Here is a 17,567-nt window from a genome sequence, read left to right as displayed (position 1 = left end):
CCACACTTACCAACACCCACAGCTAGCCACGCCCACACCCTCCAGGTAAATGAATACAATAATTTCACTCAACCGAACCAACCTGACACTATACTTAACCTGTCGCCACTAATTGACAGGTGTAAGTGTACTGGTTCTGTCTGTCTATCTGTCTATATCCATCGTGTCTGTGTGTGTCTATTCGTCGTGTATCTATCTATTTTAACTGTCTACCTGTCCCTCTATCCGTCGTCTGTCTGTCCCTCTATCCGTCGTCTGTCTGTCCCTCTACCGTCTACCCGTCACAGGTAATAAACATTATAAGCGCCGGGTTCTTCTGCCACACACCACAGGCTTAAAGGCTCAACCCCTGAACGATCTCGTTAAGAAAAGCGAATCATGTGTAATAGTTCTCTCTCTCTCTCTCTCTCTCTCTCTCTCTCTCTCTCTCTTACTTTCGTTCTTTCTTTCTTTCTGTTTGTTTGATATTTATTATATTGTTCTGTCTGTCTGTCTGTCTGTCTGTCTGTCTGTCTGTCTGTCTGTCTGTCTTCCTCTCTCTTCCTCTCTATCTCTCACTGTCTGTCTGTCTATTTTTATCTCTATTTACTCTGGTTTCTGTGTGTGTGTGTGTGTGTGTGTGTGTGTGTGTGTGTGTGTGTGTGTGTGTGTGTGTGTGTGTGTGTGTGTGTGTGTGTACCCCCTCACAGCACCACAGGTAGTAAACATATAATCTCACCTCTCACCTGCTCGTTACCTGAGATACACCTGTTGATAATGAGAGTAGTTTAGCTCTGTCACCCCCCTCACCCCCCGTCTTACCTGTCCCCCCCTTCTGCCCCCCCTCTGTCTACCTGTCTCCTGCCCCTCCTGTCTCACCTCTGCTTCTCCTGTCACCTGTTTCCCTCCCGTTAACTCCATCTCCTCACTCCTCTCCTTCCCCACCCTCCTTCACCCCCACCCCCTCCTCAGGCCATCACTACACATAAACACCCTCACTATTATCAACACCTTCAGCTAGCCCAGGTAACAGCCCAGGTAACAGCTCAGGTAACAAGGGAGCAATTAACTTAAAACATCACCTGTTCCCGCGTTAACTGCCGACACCCACACTACCAGGGTCTTTAATTACGAGGCCTTACTTAAGTTAATGAACAGGTGGTCCTATGGCCTCCTAGCCTGTGTTTTATGTGAGTTAACCTAATCTAATTTGTCCTTAACCTAACCTCTCCCTAACCTGACCTCTAACCTCTAACCAAACCTGACCTCTAACCAAACCTGACCTCTAACCAAACCTGACCTCTAACCTAACCTGACCTCTAACTCAACCTAACCTAACTACCACCTGCCCATCCATCTCTGGGAGCCATTAGCGTCGCGACTACATGTAAATATCTTATGAGCAGAGGCGAGAGGAAAACAAAAACAAGAACTGGCAACTAAATTTCTAAAGTTTCCATGGCAACGAGGAAAACCCATATAATTCCTTACAAAACAATAATAAACAATAATTAGCAACAAATAAATTAATAAACAAACAGGAAAATATATAAACAAATAAATAAAATACATAAAAACAAAAAAAAAGCATTAAACTGGCAACTCAGCCCCAAGACGGTCTCCATAGCAACGTCTTAATTCGAAATATAGCGAAATATAGTAAAATATAGTAAAATATAGCGAAATGTAGAAAAAAAAAAAAGGAAATGGAATATGATATAGCGAAATATAGCGAATACACTACACTCTACCGCCTGAATTTGATATATACGGTGTATTCCTGGGTAAAACATCATATAATACACCTGGTAGACCCATAATGGCCAAGAATATAGTAAGAGGAGGTATTTCGCTTCATATGTTATAATTATTGCGGTTATTAGTGTGGTCGCTATTTAACCGGGAGAGCCAACTAGTTCCCGGCATTTTAATTTGGGAGTTTTTTAAATAGCCGGCTGTTTCTGTTGTGGGGGCTTGTGTTGTTTGTTTGTCTGTTCTTTGTTTGTCTGTTTGTTTTTCTCTCTCGGGGAAAATGTAGGGAAAAATTAAAAGCCGGAGTGTTTACTGTGGGGGAGCTTTAGACTCTCCATCTTGCCTGGCGGGGAATAAACTACGACTTTTTTCCCCCCGTCATCAGAGACTCAGGATAATTCCCCGCCAACAGGTAAAATGGGTAAGCAAATTTCCCCACCAACAATGAGTATACTGAAAAATCCCCACCAATAACTCAGGGTACAGAGAAAATCCCCACCCAAAATGTACAGCATCTTAAGAAAATTTCCCTGCCCACGTCACGCGAACTCCTCTTTTCCACCAGCACCAGTTTACCCCTAAAGAGACGAGACCACGTAGGGGAAAAACTAACCTAACCTAACCTAACCAACCTGACCTAACCTGACCTAACCTAACCTAACCTAACCTGACCTGACCTAACCTAATAATGAACCTAACTATATCTCACTATTTTATCCTATTTTTCATTATTTTTAACTATTTTTTTCATCAGATTTCCTCTTTTTTTCACAAATTTGTCCATTTTTTCACTACTTTTACAATATTTTTCACTATTTTTAACAACTATTCACAACTTTTCACTATTATTCACAACTTTTCACTATTTTTCACTACTTTTTAACTAACTACTACTTTCACACTATAGTCCACAATGTTTCACTCTATTTCATTACTTTCCACACTATTTTACCGCAGAAAAAAGTAAAATAATTTGCATACTTAAAATAATTTGCATACTTTTCATTCGGGTAAGTGCATAAATTGTGGGCCGACTTTCTCTTCAGGCAATAATTCCACCCTGAGACTATATCATATTACCTTGGGATAACTCCTAGCTAAGATGAGGGAAGAGGGGAGAAGAGGGGAAGGAAGAGGAGGGGAAGGAAGAGGAGGGAAGGAAGAGGAGGGAAGGAAGAGGAGGGAAGGAAGAGGAGGGAAGGAAGGAGGGAGGAAGGGGAAGGAGAAGGAGAGGAGGAAGTGGTGGTGGTAAAGGAGGAAGAGGTAATGGAGAAGGAATGCGATAAACGTAGGTGGAGGAGGAGAAGGAAGGAGAGAAGGAAGGAGGAGAGAGAGGAGGAAGATGAAAAAGAAGTGTCAATATGAGTGTCTGTCTATTATACACAGTCCCTTGTAAAGTGACCTTATTCCCTGAAGTGACCTTATTCCCCCTGAAGTGACCTTATTCCCTGAAGGACCTTATTCTGAAGTGACCTTATTCCCTGAAGTGACCTTATTCCCCCTGAAGGACCTTATCCCTGAAGTGACCTTTATCCCCTGAAGTGACCTTATTCCCTGAAGTGACCTTATCCTGAAGTGACCTTATTCCCCTGAAGTGACCTTATTCCCTAAAGTGACCTTATTCCCTGGAGTGACCTTATTCCCTAAAGTGACCTTATTCCCCTGAAGTGACCTTATTCCCCTAAAGGACCTATTCCCCAAAGTGACCTTATTCCCCGAAGTGACCTTATTCCCTGAAGTGACCTTATTCCCCTGAGTGACCTTATTCCCTGAAGGACCTTATTCCCCTGAAGTGACCTTATCCCCTGAAGTGACCTTATTCCCCCTGAAGTGACTTTATCCCTGAAGTGACCTTTATCCCCTGAAGTGACCTTATCCCCTGAAGGACCTTATTCCCCTGAAGTGACTTTATCCCCTGAAGTGACCTTATCCCCTGAAGGACCTTATCCCCTGAAGTGACCTTATTCCTGAAGTGACCTTATCCCTGAAGTACCTTATTCCTGAAGTGACCTTATCTCTGAAGTGACCTTATCCCCTGAAGTGACCTTATCCCCCTGAAGGACCTAACCCTGAAGAACTTATCCCAACTGAAGTGACCTTATTCCTGAAGTGACCTTATTCTGAAGTGACCTCAGCCACGACCCTTTCCCCGTGTCAATATATTGTGTCTAATTACGATAGGTTGTTGGTGCTGGTCTGGCATTGGTCACCTCATTAGTGGAGGGGAAAGGGAGGAAGGGGAAGAGGTAGGGAGGGGGGAAGAGAGGTAAGGAAGGAGGGGCAGGTGGGGAGATGGTGGAGAAGGGAGGGGCAGCGGGGTGAGAGAGAGAGACAAAAAACACACGATTAAAACATAACAAACACTAGACTCTCTCTAAATGGGCTGTTACCACCAACGGAGATTAAAGGTAACACCACACTCTCCACACGCATTATACTCCCAGCTGACACGATCACCTGTAGCGTCCCTTACCTGGTGTTACCTGTCTGGGCCTTACCTGGCCCTACCTGACACTAGTGCCATGTTATTAAAGTGCCACAGTGCCTGACTCATTTACCTGTGGCAACATCATTTAATTCGATACCAGTGTCATATTATCTAACTCAACAACACAGTGCCACACCATCAGTGCCACACCATCTAACTCACCTCTACAGTGCCACACCATCTAACTCACCTCTGCAGTGCCACACCATCTAACCTCACCTCTGCAGTGCCACACCATCTAACTCACCTCTACTGTGCCACACCATCTAACCACCACAGTGCCACACCATCTAACCACCACAGAGCCACACCATCTCACCACCAGCCAATCAGAGTCCCAGGAGTAGAGGACTTTACCGTGCAACAGGGACATAACACACACTACCTCTCCCAAAAAGGTCATCAACACGTAAACAATGACTCTCTCTCTCTCTCTCTCTCTCTCTCTCTCTCATTAACTACTTCAGGAGGTAATTATCTTCATACTCGTGACTAATCGCATTCTTCCTGCTTCCTCCGTTTATCAGCTCTTTGATGTTCTTCCCTCCTTCTAAGCCTTCACTCCCTTGTCTGTTATCGCCCGTTGTTCTGTTCATTGTTTATCGGGAAGTTTTTGTGGTGGGAGGGGGAGGGGGGAAGGGGGGGAGAGGAAGGGGAATGGGAAGGGGAAGGAATGAGGGGAGGGAAAAGAGGTTCTTAGTGGACCTTCCTAACCCTAACCCACCAACCCAACCTACCCCCACTCCCTACCCTACCCAACCCTCACCCAACCCTACCCAACCCCACCCTACCCCTACCCCCCACCCCAACTAACCCAACCCCACCCAACCTACCCCTACCCAACCCCACCCCACCCAACCCCTCACCCTACCCTACCCTACCCTGCCCTACCCTAACCTACCCTACCCTACCCAACCCTACCCTACCCAACCCTACCTTACCCAACCCTACCCTAACCCCTACCCTCACCCTACCCTACCCCCCTACCCTACCCTACCCTAACCTACACCTAACCCTAACCCTACCCTACCTAACCCTATACCCCACCTAACCCAACCCCTACCCTACCCCCACCCTACTCCCCACCCTACCCCACCCTACCCTATCCCCTTCCCACTCTCATCCTACTCCAATCCCCATGCCTCTAACCTAACCCTACCTACTACTCCTCCCTCCCTACTCCTACCCATCTCTACTACCCTCACCCTACCCAACCCTACCCTCAATCAGAGAGAGGAAGGCCCCAGCTACAAGAACGATACAAGAGACCGATCAGAGTAAGTGTGTGTGTGGGAGAGTGCGTTGATGAAGATGGAAGAGAGTGCGTTGATGAAGATGGAAGAGAGGAGGGTTGGGAGGGAGGGAGAGGTGGGGGTGGAGGGAGAGGTGGGGGTGGGGGAGATTGATTCTAGATGTCTGTGATTTGAGAGAGAGAGAGAGAGAGAGAGAGAGGGGATAACAAGTGAGAGATAGATAGAGACCGTGAGAGATATTGTGAGAGATAACGAAGAGAAGAGAGAAAATATGGTACTAAATAATGATATAATCTAACTTGTCTCTCCCCAAACAGAGGCTCTACCTTTAACTGACCCAGGAGGAGGAGGGGGGTCAAATGTCAAAGTTGAGGAGGTCAGGTCAGGTGGAATACGAGAGAGAGAGAGAGAGAGAGAGAGAGAGAGAGAGAGAATAAATACCCATTACTTTCACTTAACACTCCCCCTTCCCCCATTCCCATTAGCCTTCCTTACAGTCAACACACACCACCCATAACTCACCCCCTGCCCCACCCTCCCTCCCCCTTCACCATTAGGCGTCTTCAGTAACTATTTTATCACTATCATCACTATCGTCCTCACCTTGCTTCTTAGCATTATCATCACTATTTCATCACCACCACCACCACCATCACCACCCACTACCACTATCACCACCACCACTATCACCACTACCACTATCACCACCACTATCACCACCACCACTATCACCACCACCACACCACCACCACCACCACTATCACCACCACCACCACTATCACCACCACCACCCACTACCACTATCACCACCACCACCACTATCACCACCACCACCACTATCACCACCACCACCACTATCACCACCACCCACCACTATCACCACTACTGTCAATCAAATATTCCAAGGCGAAATTTGAACCCAATATGATGATAGAAGTCTCAGAGGGAGGGAGAGGGAGAGGGAGACAGGGAGAGGGAGAGACAGGAGAGGAGAGACAGGGAGAGGGAGAGACAGGGAGAGGGAGAGGAGGAGAGAGGGAGGAGGGAAAATACTGAGGACAAAGAAAGGTATAATTAAAGTGGATGACGAGGAAGAAAGAGAGGAGAGAAGAGGAGGAGACGAGGAGAGGAGAGAAGAGGAGGAGACGAGGAGAGGAGAGAAGGATGAAGCTGCTGTCATATGATTTATTTAATATATTTCTCTTAAGATAACCCAACTTGGAATAAAACCAAAACAAACCCCAACTTAAGATAACCCCACTATCAACACCTACACGCGAACCGAACTTGGAATAAAACCAAAACAAAACCCAACTTAAGATAAACCCACTTTATCCCATTGAAACGAGTCGAAGGTAAACGATCATATACTGACCTGAATTATGACATCATTAACTAGGTAATTAACCCTGGCTTAGGTCATTTAGTCAAAGGTTAATGAAGGCTTACCTCAACCTCTCCAAACTTCAGCCTCAGACTTGAAGGACGACTCGAAGAGGAAAATTTAAATTGCTTCTGTCATATCCAGAGTTGAGACTTGTCCAATGTGAGAGAGAGAGAGAGAGAGAGAGAGAGAGAGAGAGAGAGAGAGAGAGAACACACACAAACAAACACAAGACAGACACAAACAAACACACACCTCCACCTATAAATTAACACAGATAACGAACAAAAAAAAACAGATAAATAAACACATAAAACATAAACATTCTCACCTATAAACATCAACACAGGTGAGCGTAATTACTTCCCCCGCCCCCCTACCCCACACACCTTATCAATCACGTTACCTGGAGAATAAAATCACCATCACAATCAATAAATGCATCAATTTATTTATGTGATTTTTGTAAACATTTATCAGGTGTCGTATGTAAATATTGACAGGTATATAATCAAATGATCATATAATTAATAAGTGTGTATTATTATTTTCGTCTTCATTGTCGGAAAGGTTAAATATCAAGGTGTTTTAATTAGGAGGTTCTTAATAATAGTAATAATAGTAATAATAGTAATAATAATAATAATAATAATAATAGTAATAATAATAATAATAATTTTTTTATTGTGTATGTACGTATGTGTGTGTGTGTGTGTGTGTGTGTGTCAGGTACATACATAAAACACACACCCATACAAACTAGTCTAATTACATACATACATACATACCCCCCACACACACATACACTCAGCCCCTACCAAACCCTACTTAACATTGATAATATACACATCACATATTCAGACGACCCCCAGCCTTAGTATTACCAGCAGGGGAGTCCATCAGTAAATCACCTTCATTTCTTTACCTGATGGGCTGGTCCGGGAATTCCCCCCTCACACATTCATCCGAATTCAACCAAGTATGTATGTATGTATGTATGTATGTATGTATGTATGTATGTATGTATGTATGTATGTATGTATGTTTGTTTTGTTTGTTTGTTTGTTTGTATGTATGTATGTATGTATGTATGTGTGTGTGTATGTATGTGTGTGTATGTATGTATGTATGTGTGTTTGTATTGATTCCTTGGTTGTATTTTGGGTTGTTGTTGTTGTTGCTGTTTGTTATTCTTTTTGTTGTTGTTGTTGTTATTGTTGTTGTTATTATTATTATTATTATTATTATTATTATCGTTATTATTGTCATTAGGAAACAACATACAAATTACATGCAGCATAACCCACAACACACACACACACACACACACACACACACACACACACACACACACACACACACACACACACACACACACACACACACACACACACACACACACACACACACACACACACACACACACACAGAGTTACTCCGAACCCACCATGGAACACAGCTTATCTGTCGCCTCGCTCATCACCCCAACTATCCTAACTGGCACTCCTCAGCTTAGCACCCCACAGCTTGGCACCCAGCTTGGCACCCAGCTTGGCCCCCACAACTTGGCACCCCACAGCGTAACACCCAACTTGGCACTTACGTATTAACACTCCCCACAGTTTAAGCACCCAGCTTGGCCCCCACAACTTGGCACCCCACAACTTGGCACCCCACAACTTGGCACCCCACAGCGTAACACCCAACTTGGCACCCCACGTATTAACACCCCCACAGCTTGGCACCCAGCTTGACACCCCACAGCTTGGCACCATCCCCTGGACCCCGTGTTATTATTCACCAAGTTCCTCGTGTTGGGAGCTTGTCGCTAAACATGGATCACTAACTTCAACATGTTGCAAGATCGTCACACTGTTGCAGGTACTAGGGAACATGTTGCACGGTGGCCACTATATCTTGCAGGAGCCTCACCATACTGCAAGATGATCACTATATTGCAAGGGCCGGAATATGTTGCAGAGAAGTCGATAATCTAAAGTAACTTACAACCTAATCTAACCTAAACCACGAAATCATAATGCAAAAAAAATCGGCTCCGGATTCGGGTTCAGATTCGGTATCGGATTCGGCTTACGGCTTCGGTTTGGGAGTCCGAATCCGCGTGTTAGTCAAGGTTCGCTCACTTGGTCTAAAGCTCTCGTAAGACCTGTACCCACACCTTCAATTTACCTGAAGGGAATTCTACCTGAGCGTTTACCTGGGATGGTGGGAGTGGATGGGAAGGGAATGGGAGGGGAGAGGAGTATGGGGAATGGGAGACGAAAGGAGTATGGGAGAAGAGTAAGAGGGAATGGGAGAGAGGAAGAGGGAAGAAGGGGGATGGGGAGAGAATGGTGAAGACTGGAAGCGGAGGGATGGGACAAAAAGGGAGAGAGGAAAGAGAAGAAGATTATGGAGGAATTGGAAAGGGGGAAAGGGGAATAAAAGGGGAGAAGGGCATATAAGGGGGAAGAAGGAAAGGGAAGGGGAGAGAAATGGGGCGAATCCTCCTCCTCTTCCTGCTACGCCTCCTCCTCTTCCTCTTCCTCCTCCTCTTCCTCCTCCTACTCTTCCTCCTCCTCACCATGTTCTCCTCAGGTGTGATGAATATTCAAGGTGTGTCTCTCTCTTAATTAACGTCTACTACAACAATTAACCCAAACTTACCTGTACCCACACCTGTGCCTAATTAACATTCACACCTGTTTAAAATCAACGTTAAATACACACACATAAATATAATCCTAATTATCATCATTTAACTCTTCAGTAACTCCAAATTACACGAATAGATCAATTAAAAAAAAAAAAACAATGTATTACTAAGAACTATGTATGTATGTATGTATGTATGTATGTATGTATGTATGTATGTATGTATGTATGTAGGTAAAATTACAATACTCACTTCCTAAAGAATCCGTCTTTCCTATGACTCCACTTCCTCATCGTTGCCCGCCCACAACCGCCCACAGCCGCCCGTCTCGATACAGCAGCCACCCCCCAGACACACACGCGCGCCCGCCACACACCCGTCACATCAACTCAGACGGCGCGTTCCTCATACCAAGACAGTCTGAGTGTCTGTCTGTCTCTCTGTGTACTCTTGGCAGTGTAGGATTTTTTTAGTCAGTTTTCAGTCCTTATCAAACACGTACTACACCTTTTGGAAGCGTCTTAGGCCATATTATAGTAGCTGTTCTAATATGTCTTCCACACTCTTATGTCATATTATCTAGACTATTTTCTTTTACGGGGTATTTTAGATGTGATTTATTCCCTACTACGGGGATATTTCTCTCCCCCAACACAATTTCCAATCCATAATGTTACCCCATATTGGAAACAAATAATATAGCCGTCACCAATATATTACTCCAGTTTATATTGGACTAGTTCCATATTGTTATTTTTTAGGGAATTATATAAACAAAAAAATTCCCTGCACTTCAGTCTTTTTTTATATTTTTTTCCCCTGCAGGTTTGGAGAAGTTTCCCTAGCATATCACAATTTCATCTTAATCTGCATTTGTTTAGGGTTAAAATTGTTTCCCCAGTGTAGTTGTCTTTCCAAATGTCACTTCATCTTTTTCCTCTGCATTTATTAATAAGAAAATTTCCCCAGGAGTCAAAATTTTACTCTGTTTTTTGTGTTTCCGTTGTTGATAGAAATTGTTTCCAGTGTAAATGAGTTTCCAATGTCACTTTTATATCTTTGTTGACGTAAAAATAATGTTCCCAATCCAAATGAGTTTCCAAAGTGTCACTCAATTGTCTAGAATGTCACTCAATTCCATCAAATGTCACTCAATTCCCTAAAATGTCACTCAATCCCATCAAATGTCACTCAATTCTCTAAAATGTCACTCAATCCCATCAAATGTCACTCAATTCTCTAAAATGTCACTCAATCCCATCAAATGTCACTCAATTCTCTAAAATGTCACTCAATCCCATCAAATGTCACTCAATCCCATTAAATGTCACTCGATTCCGTCAAAAGTTACTCAATCCTTTTAAAACTCGACAGGTAAAGGTAAATGAGTGGTGGACGGTAACTCCCCCTCCAGGCCACGGTAAGTTCTTCACTATCAGCAACAAGATCGACCGTCACTCCACGCTATCACTTGACAGTTCATTATCCGGAGCGTGAAGGAAGGGGGGAGGAGGACGGGAGGAGGAGTGTTGTCGGGAGGGCTGCAGTAGCTACCACCTGCGTCAGTTGGCTCCTCCACCACCAGCAGCCTCTTCCACCTCCGCAATGCATCGTCTTCTCTGGAGATGAAGTGACCATCGCGACTCTCTGACTAACATACATACATACATACATACATACACATACATACACCACTAGTATATCACACACACACACAAACCGATACACCACCACTACAACTTAACACACACACAAACACACACACACACAAACACACACACACCACGACACACACTGCAGGGGTTGACTGATGCTAACTTCCCTCTTGGTCACAATCGTCATCATCATCTCTGCCTTAACTTCTTACTAATTGCTGTGTTAATTACCCTGTCATTAATAAGTGTTCTGGGTCCTTACTTATGCATCTCCAATTTCTAAATAATTTCTCAGTTCATTAATAATTTCTGACGTTAATTTCTAAGTTTATCTTCAATTTCTGACGTATTTCTCAGTTTATCAATAATTTCTGACGTATTTCTCAGTTTATCAATAATTTCTGACGTATTTCTCTGTTTATCAATAATTTCTGACGTATTTCTCAGTTTATCAATAATTTCTGACGTATTTCTCAGTTTATCAATAATTTCTGACGTATCTCTCACCTCATCTCCAATTCCTCACGTGTTTCTCTGCTCATCAACTTGAGTCACCACCACAACACCTCAGCTGAACAACAACAATTCATCCAGGTTATATTGTTTACTTATAACCCATAATTACGAGTCACATTTGAGAGAAGTAAACAAACACCATTTACCACTATTAATCTCTTGTGTTAGTTTGCCATCAGTGAGGTCAGTATAGGCTTTTGATAGTCCATATAAATACGATCACTGTGTGGGGTGCGAGGGGGGGGGGGGTTCACACTACCGCTGCCACCGACCACATCCTTGGTACTGCTGCCACTGACCACATCCTTGATATTGCTGCCACTGACCACATCCTTGGTCTACCAACTTATTTTCACCTTTTGTTGTACTTTAAGGTGGGAGGGAGACTCGGGTAGACGTCCGTAGGGGGAGAGACAGTACATGTAGTGCCAAGTGGACATGTACGTGGTGCTAGAGAGGTCCTTATGTGTGTCGTGAGGACCTGGGTGTCGCCCTGGCGTGTATATAGCTTCCCGCCGCCCGCGCCCCAGTGCTCCTCCCGGCCACCACCACAACACTGAGGATACACTCCGCCGCCGCCACGGACACCCTGCAGCTGCGTCGTGCCGCCACGGACACCCTGCAGCTGCGTCGTGCCGCCATGGACACCCTGCAGCTGCGTCGTGCCGCCACGGACACCCTGCAGCTGCGTCGTGCCGCCACGGACACCCTGCAGCTGCGTCGTGCCGCCACGGACACCCTGCAGCTGCGTCGTGCCGCCACGGACACCCTGCAGCTGCGTCGTGCCGCCACGGACACCCTGCAGCTGCGTCGTGCCGCCATGGACAACCAGCAGCTGCGTCATGCCGCCACGGACACCCTTCAGCTGCGTCGTGCTGCCACGGACACCCTGCAGCTGCGTCGTGCCACCACGGACACCCTGCAGCTGCGTCGTGCCACCACGGACACCCTGCAGCTGCGTCGTGCCACCACGGACACCCTGCAGCTGCGTTGTGCCACCACGGACACCCTGCAGCTGCGTCGTGCCGCCACGGACATCCTGCAGCTGCGTCGTGCCGCCACGGACACCCTGCAGCTGCGTCGTGCCACCACGGACACCCTGCAGCTGCGTTGTGCCACCACGGACACCCTGCAGCTGCGTCGTGCCACCACGGACATCCTGCAGCTGCGTCGTGCCTCCAAGGACACTGCAGCTGCGTCGTGCCGCCACGGATACTCTGCAGCTGCGTCGTGTCGCCACGGACACCCTGCAGCTGCGTCGTGCCACCACGGACACCCTGCAGCTGCGTCGTGCCACCACGGACACCCTGCAGCTGCGTCGTGCCACCACGGACACCCTGCAGCTGCGTTGTGCCACCACGGACACCCTGCAGCTGCGTCGTGCCACCACGGACATCCTGCAGCTGCGTCGTGCCTCCAAGGACACTGCAGCTGCGTCGTGCCGCCACGGATACTCTGCAGCTGCGTCGTGTCGCCACGGACACCCTGCAGCTGCGTCGTGCCACCACGGACACCCTGCAGCTGCGTTGTGCCACCACGGACACCCTGTAGCTGCGTCGTGCCGCCACGGACACCCTGCAGCTGCGTCGTGCCTCCAAGGACACTGCAGCTGCGTCGTGCCGCCACGGATACTCTGCAGCTGCGTCGTGTCGCCACGGACACCCTGCAGCTGCGTCGTGCCGCCACGGATACTCTGCAGCTGCGTCGTGTCGCCACGGACACCCTGCAGCTGCGTCGTGCCGCCACGGATACTCTGCAGCTGCGTCGTGTCGCCACGGACACCCTGCAGCTGCGTCGTACGTCCAAGGACACCCTTCAGCTGCGTCGTGCCACCACAGACAAATGGTACTCGCCATAACGCAAAAGATAAACAAAGTTGATAATTACGGCCGTTTACCCCGACACAACAGCACAAAATACTCCTTATAAACCCCGCCGTGAGGAGCCAGGGTGTATCAACAAGTCTATTACCGGCCAGTGTTTGTTATCTGGACACGCACGCACGCACGCACGCACACACACACACACACACACACACACACACACACACACACACACACACACACACACACACACACACACACACACACACACACACACACACACACACACACACACACACACACACACACACACACACACACACACACACACACACACACACACACACACACACACACACACACACACACACACACACACACACACACACACACACACACACACACACACACACACACACACACACACACACACACACACACACACACACACACACACACACACACACACACACACACACACACACACACACACACACACACACACACACACACACACACACACACACACACACACACACACACACACACACACACACACACACACACACACACACACACACACACACACACACACACACACACACACACACACAGAGAGCATGACCCTGCAGACCCTCCAAACACTGCGGGGAAGAGTTCGATTTTCTTTTGTAAGGACGAGACGAATTTGTAAAGGTAAACAAAAAAATAAAAAAAACTAAAAAAAAACACATAAGCAAACATAAAAAACAACAAAAAATATTAAGAAAAACAAAAACAAACAAAAGACGATCACTTACCAAACTCCAGCAACGTAACAAACACACACAGACAGACAGACAAACACTTATATATCCTCCCAAAGTCACTGAAGGGGTTAAAAATATATACTTTCACACCTTTCCCACAAAAAATACATAAAATATAAAAACTAGCGGAAAAGACGACACTGAACAGAGCCAAACTATGATTACTTTGAGTCAGTAACTCCCTGGCAGGACAGTTTAGTGAAGTCTCCCCTACTTATCTTGGGACCTGCAAATACGTTCTCTTTGATCTCTCTCTCTCTCTCTCCTCTCTCTAGAGTGCCACTGCCCAGGACCAAGAGCCGCCAGTGCCACTAATTTGACCTGATGCGACAGTCATGGGTGTGGAGAGAGAGAGAGAGAGAGAGAGAGAGAGAGAGACCAGGTAAACAGAAGGGATGGGGGAGAGAGAGAGGGGGCAGTGTTCAGGTTACGACACTTGTACACACGTTCAAGGGACAATATAACAATGTAGAACCGCTAGTTACACATTCTATTCCACCCCCCACCCTCTACCCTTCCCCCTCTCCCCCCCTCTCCCCTTCCCCCCCTCCACCCTTCCCCCTCTCCCCTTCCCCCTCTCTCAGTAGTTCTATAAACGATACTTCCGTGGTTCTTAACTCTCAATAGAACCGCATCTATACTCCTGGTTCTATACTTCCTTGGTTCTAAAATCTATCCACCTAAAGTAGAACCCAACTCAAAGGTTCTCTCTCTACCTGTTTGTTAACTTTGAGAACCGCGAACGATATAAAAAAGAACCTTTCCTTCCACGGTTCTATCACTCACCATTAAACAGGTTCTAAACACCGTGTCGTCAGCAGAACCCAGAGAGAGAGAGAGAGAGAGAGAGAGAGCTTATGGCTACACACTCTCTCTCTCAGCACATGATTGACCACCTTCAGTGTTTACCTCACCGCTTGCCCCTACTTAAAAACTGGTCAACCTAAATCCTCCCTTTCTTTCTCCCTTTCCAACCCCTTCCTTAACCCCCTTCCTCCTCCCTCCTCTCCCCCCCTCCTCCTCAACCCCTCCCCTTAACCCCTTCCTCCCCTTAACCCCTCCCTCCCTTCCTCCCTCCCTCCTTAACCCCTTAACCCCCTCCTCCCTCCTCCTCAACCCCCTCCTTCTCCCTCGTTTCAAGTTCTTCCAGTTTCTCTCCTTCCTCTCCCTGAAATTTCTTGTCTTCCTCATCATCTTCCACCTCCTCCTCCTCCCTCCTTCCCCTCCCTCCTATCTCCCTCCATAACCACTCCAATTTATCTCTCCAAACTGTGAGAGATAAGGAGACGTGAGGGGAAAAAGAGATAGAAGAGAGGAGATTAAGAAGGGAAGGAGAGAAAATATGATAATAGTGAGATAATCGAGGAAAGAAAGAGACATAGAGGTGTGAGGAGAAGGGGGGGAGGAGAAGAAAGGGGTAAGAAAGAGGAAGAAGGGAAAGGGTGGAGGGAGAGAAGAAAGGGGAAGGGTAGAGAGAATAAGGTGAAGAGAGGGGAGGGGGAGGGGGAGAGAGGGGAGAGGAGGGAGAGAAGACCATGTTGAAGTTTGGTGATTACAGCGTCCATAAACAAGGAAAATGGCGGGTGGTACACAGGTGAGAGAGAGAGAGAGAGAGAGAGAGAGAGAGAGAGAGAGAGAGAGAGGAGAGAGAGAGAGAGAGAGAGAGAGAGAGAGAGAGAGAACAGTCATAATAATCAGATAAAAAAAAAGAATCAATAAAACAAAAGAAGAAAAACAACAGGAAACAAAAAAAACGAAGGTGGGAAAGAAAATACAAGATTAAAAAAGGTACGAATGAAGGAGGAAGGAGAAGAGGGAAGAGAGATGAGGAATAAAGTGGTTTAATGTTTACGTGAGCACCGTGAGGGAAGGAAAGTGTTGCATTAAACATGAAATATTTACTTACAGGTGTGTGTGTGTGTGTGTGTGTGGCTTCCTTACGTGTGTCTACCTGATGTACCCCCACCTCTCTCTCTCTCTCTCTCTCTCTCTCTCTCACCAGGTAGAGGCAGGTAACAACAGGTAAACAGTCACCTGGGTCAAGCATCTAGGTAATCAACTCAAACTTCATTCCAGCAAAGCCTCGATCTGGCCCACAGGTGTACGAGAAACTACCACAACTACCACCATCTGCTACCACAACTACTAACATATGCTACCACGATTACTACCACCATCAACCACCCCCTCCTCATCATCATTGTACCCACGTCTACCACCATTCTTACAGGTACTACGGACATTATAGCATACGAACTACCACTCATACCACCACTACTAACCTCCCTCACACACACACACACACACACACACACACACACAGAAATGTGATCTTAAATACGTAGGAATTTGAGAGAAAGGACGGGGAAGAGGAGGAGGGGAGAGGAAGAGGAGGAGGGGAGGGGAGGAAGAGGATGGGAGGAAGAGGATGGGGAGGAAGAGGATGGGGAGGAAGAGGATGGGGAGGAGGAGAGGATGGGGAGGGGAGGAAGAGATGGGGAGGGAGGAAGAGGATGGGGAGGAGGAAGAGGGATGAGGAGGGGGAAGAGGAGGATGAGGAGGGGAAGAGGAGAAGGAGGGGAAGAGGAGTAGGAGGAAGTGGCCAGATAACATTACCATGGAGGTCAGGAACCAAGTATAAGGGTCAGAACCAAGTATCAGGGTCAGGAACCAAGATCAGTGTCAGAACCAAGTATCAGGGGTCAGAACCAAGTATCAGGTGTCAGAACCAAGTATCAGGGGTCAGGAACCAAGTATCAGGTGTCAGAACCAAGTATCAGGGTCAGGAACCAAGTATCAGGGTCAGGAACCAAGTATCAGGGTGTGGAAACCAAGTATCAGGGGTCAGGAACCAAGTATCAGGGGTGGAACCAAGTATAAGGGTCAGGAACCAAGTATCAGGGTCAGGAACCAAGTATCAGGGTCAGATTGCAGAAGAGACGAGGGGTAAGGGATAATTTTAAAAGGGTCGTCGGGGTATTTTTTTATCGTAAGTTAAGGTAAAACAACACAATTATTTACGAGAGTTGAGCATATGGTCCTATTCCCACGGAGAGAGAGGGGGGGTAGGGGGGAGAGAGAGGGGGAAGGAGAGGGAAGGGGGGGGGAGAGGGGGAGAGGGGGAGAGGGTGATTGATTGAGTAGGTAGGAGGAGGAACAGGGGAGGGTATAAAGGGGGGAGAAGAAGGAAGAGAGGAGGTGGGGAGGAGGGAAGGTAGGAAAGGAGGAGAGGGAAGGAGGAGAGGGAGGGAA

General features: G+C 46.9%; 1 protein-coding gene across 6 annotated transcripts in view; it reads right to left on the bottom strand.

Moving 5' to 3' along the window:
• Positions 1-17,567, bottom strand: part of LOC121856162 (ecotropic viral integration site 5 ortholog-like) — a 92,395-nt gene that overhangs the window by 49,254 nt on the left and 25,574 nt on the right. Inside the window, exon 1 of one of the 6 annotated variants that reach the window (XM_042351490.1) lies at positions 9,765-11,237. The exons of the other annotated variants lie outside the window; for them this stretch is intronic. Within the exon in view, the coding sequence (XP_042207424.1) occupies positions 9,765-9,805 (41 nt within the window). The 5' untranslated portion in view covers positions 9,806-11,237. Of the gene's footprint in view, positions 1-9,764; positions 11,238-17,567 lie in introns of those variants that run through there. 6 annotated transcript variants of the gene reach the window in all.

Source organism: Homarus americanus, unplaced genomic scaffold (genome assembly GCF_018991925.1).
Source record: "Homarus americanus isolate GMGI-L3 unplaced genomic scaffold, GMGI_Hamer_2.0 scaffold48016, whole genome shotgun sequence".
In the NCBI taxonomy this organism is placed as follows: domain Eukaryota; kingdom Metazoa; phylum Arthropoda; class Malacostraca; order Decapoda; family Nephropidae; genus Homarus; species Homarus americanus.
Note: the sequence above shows the minus strand (reverse complement) of the source record. Positions and strands in the feature narration are given on the sequence as shown.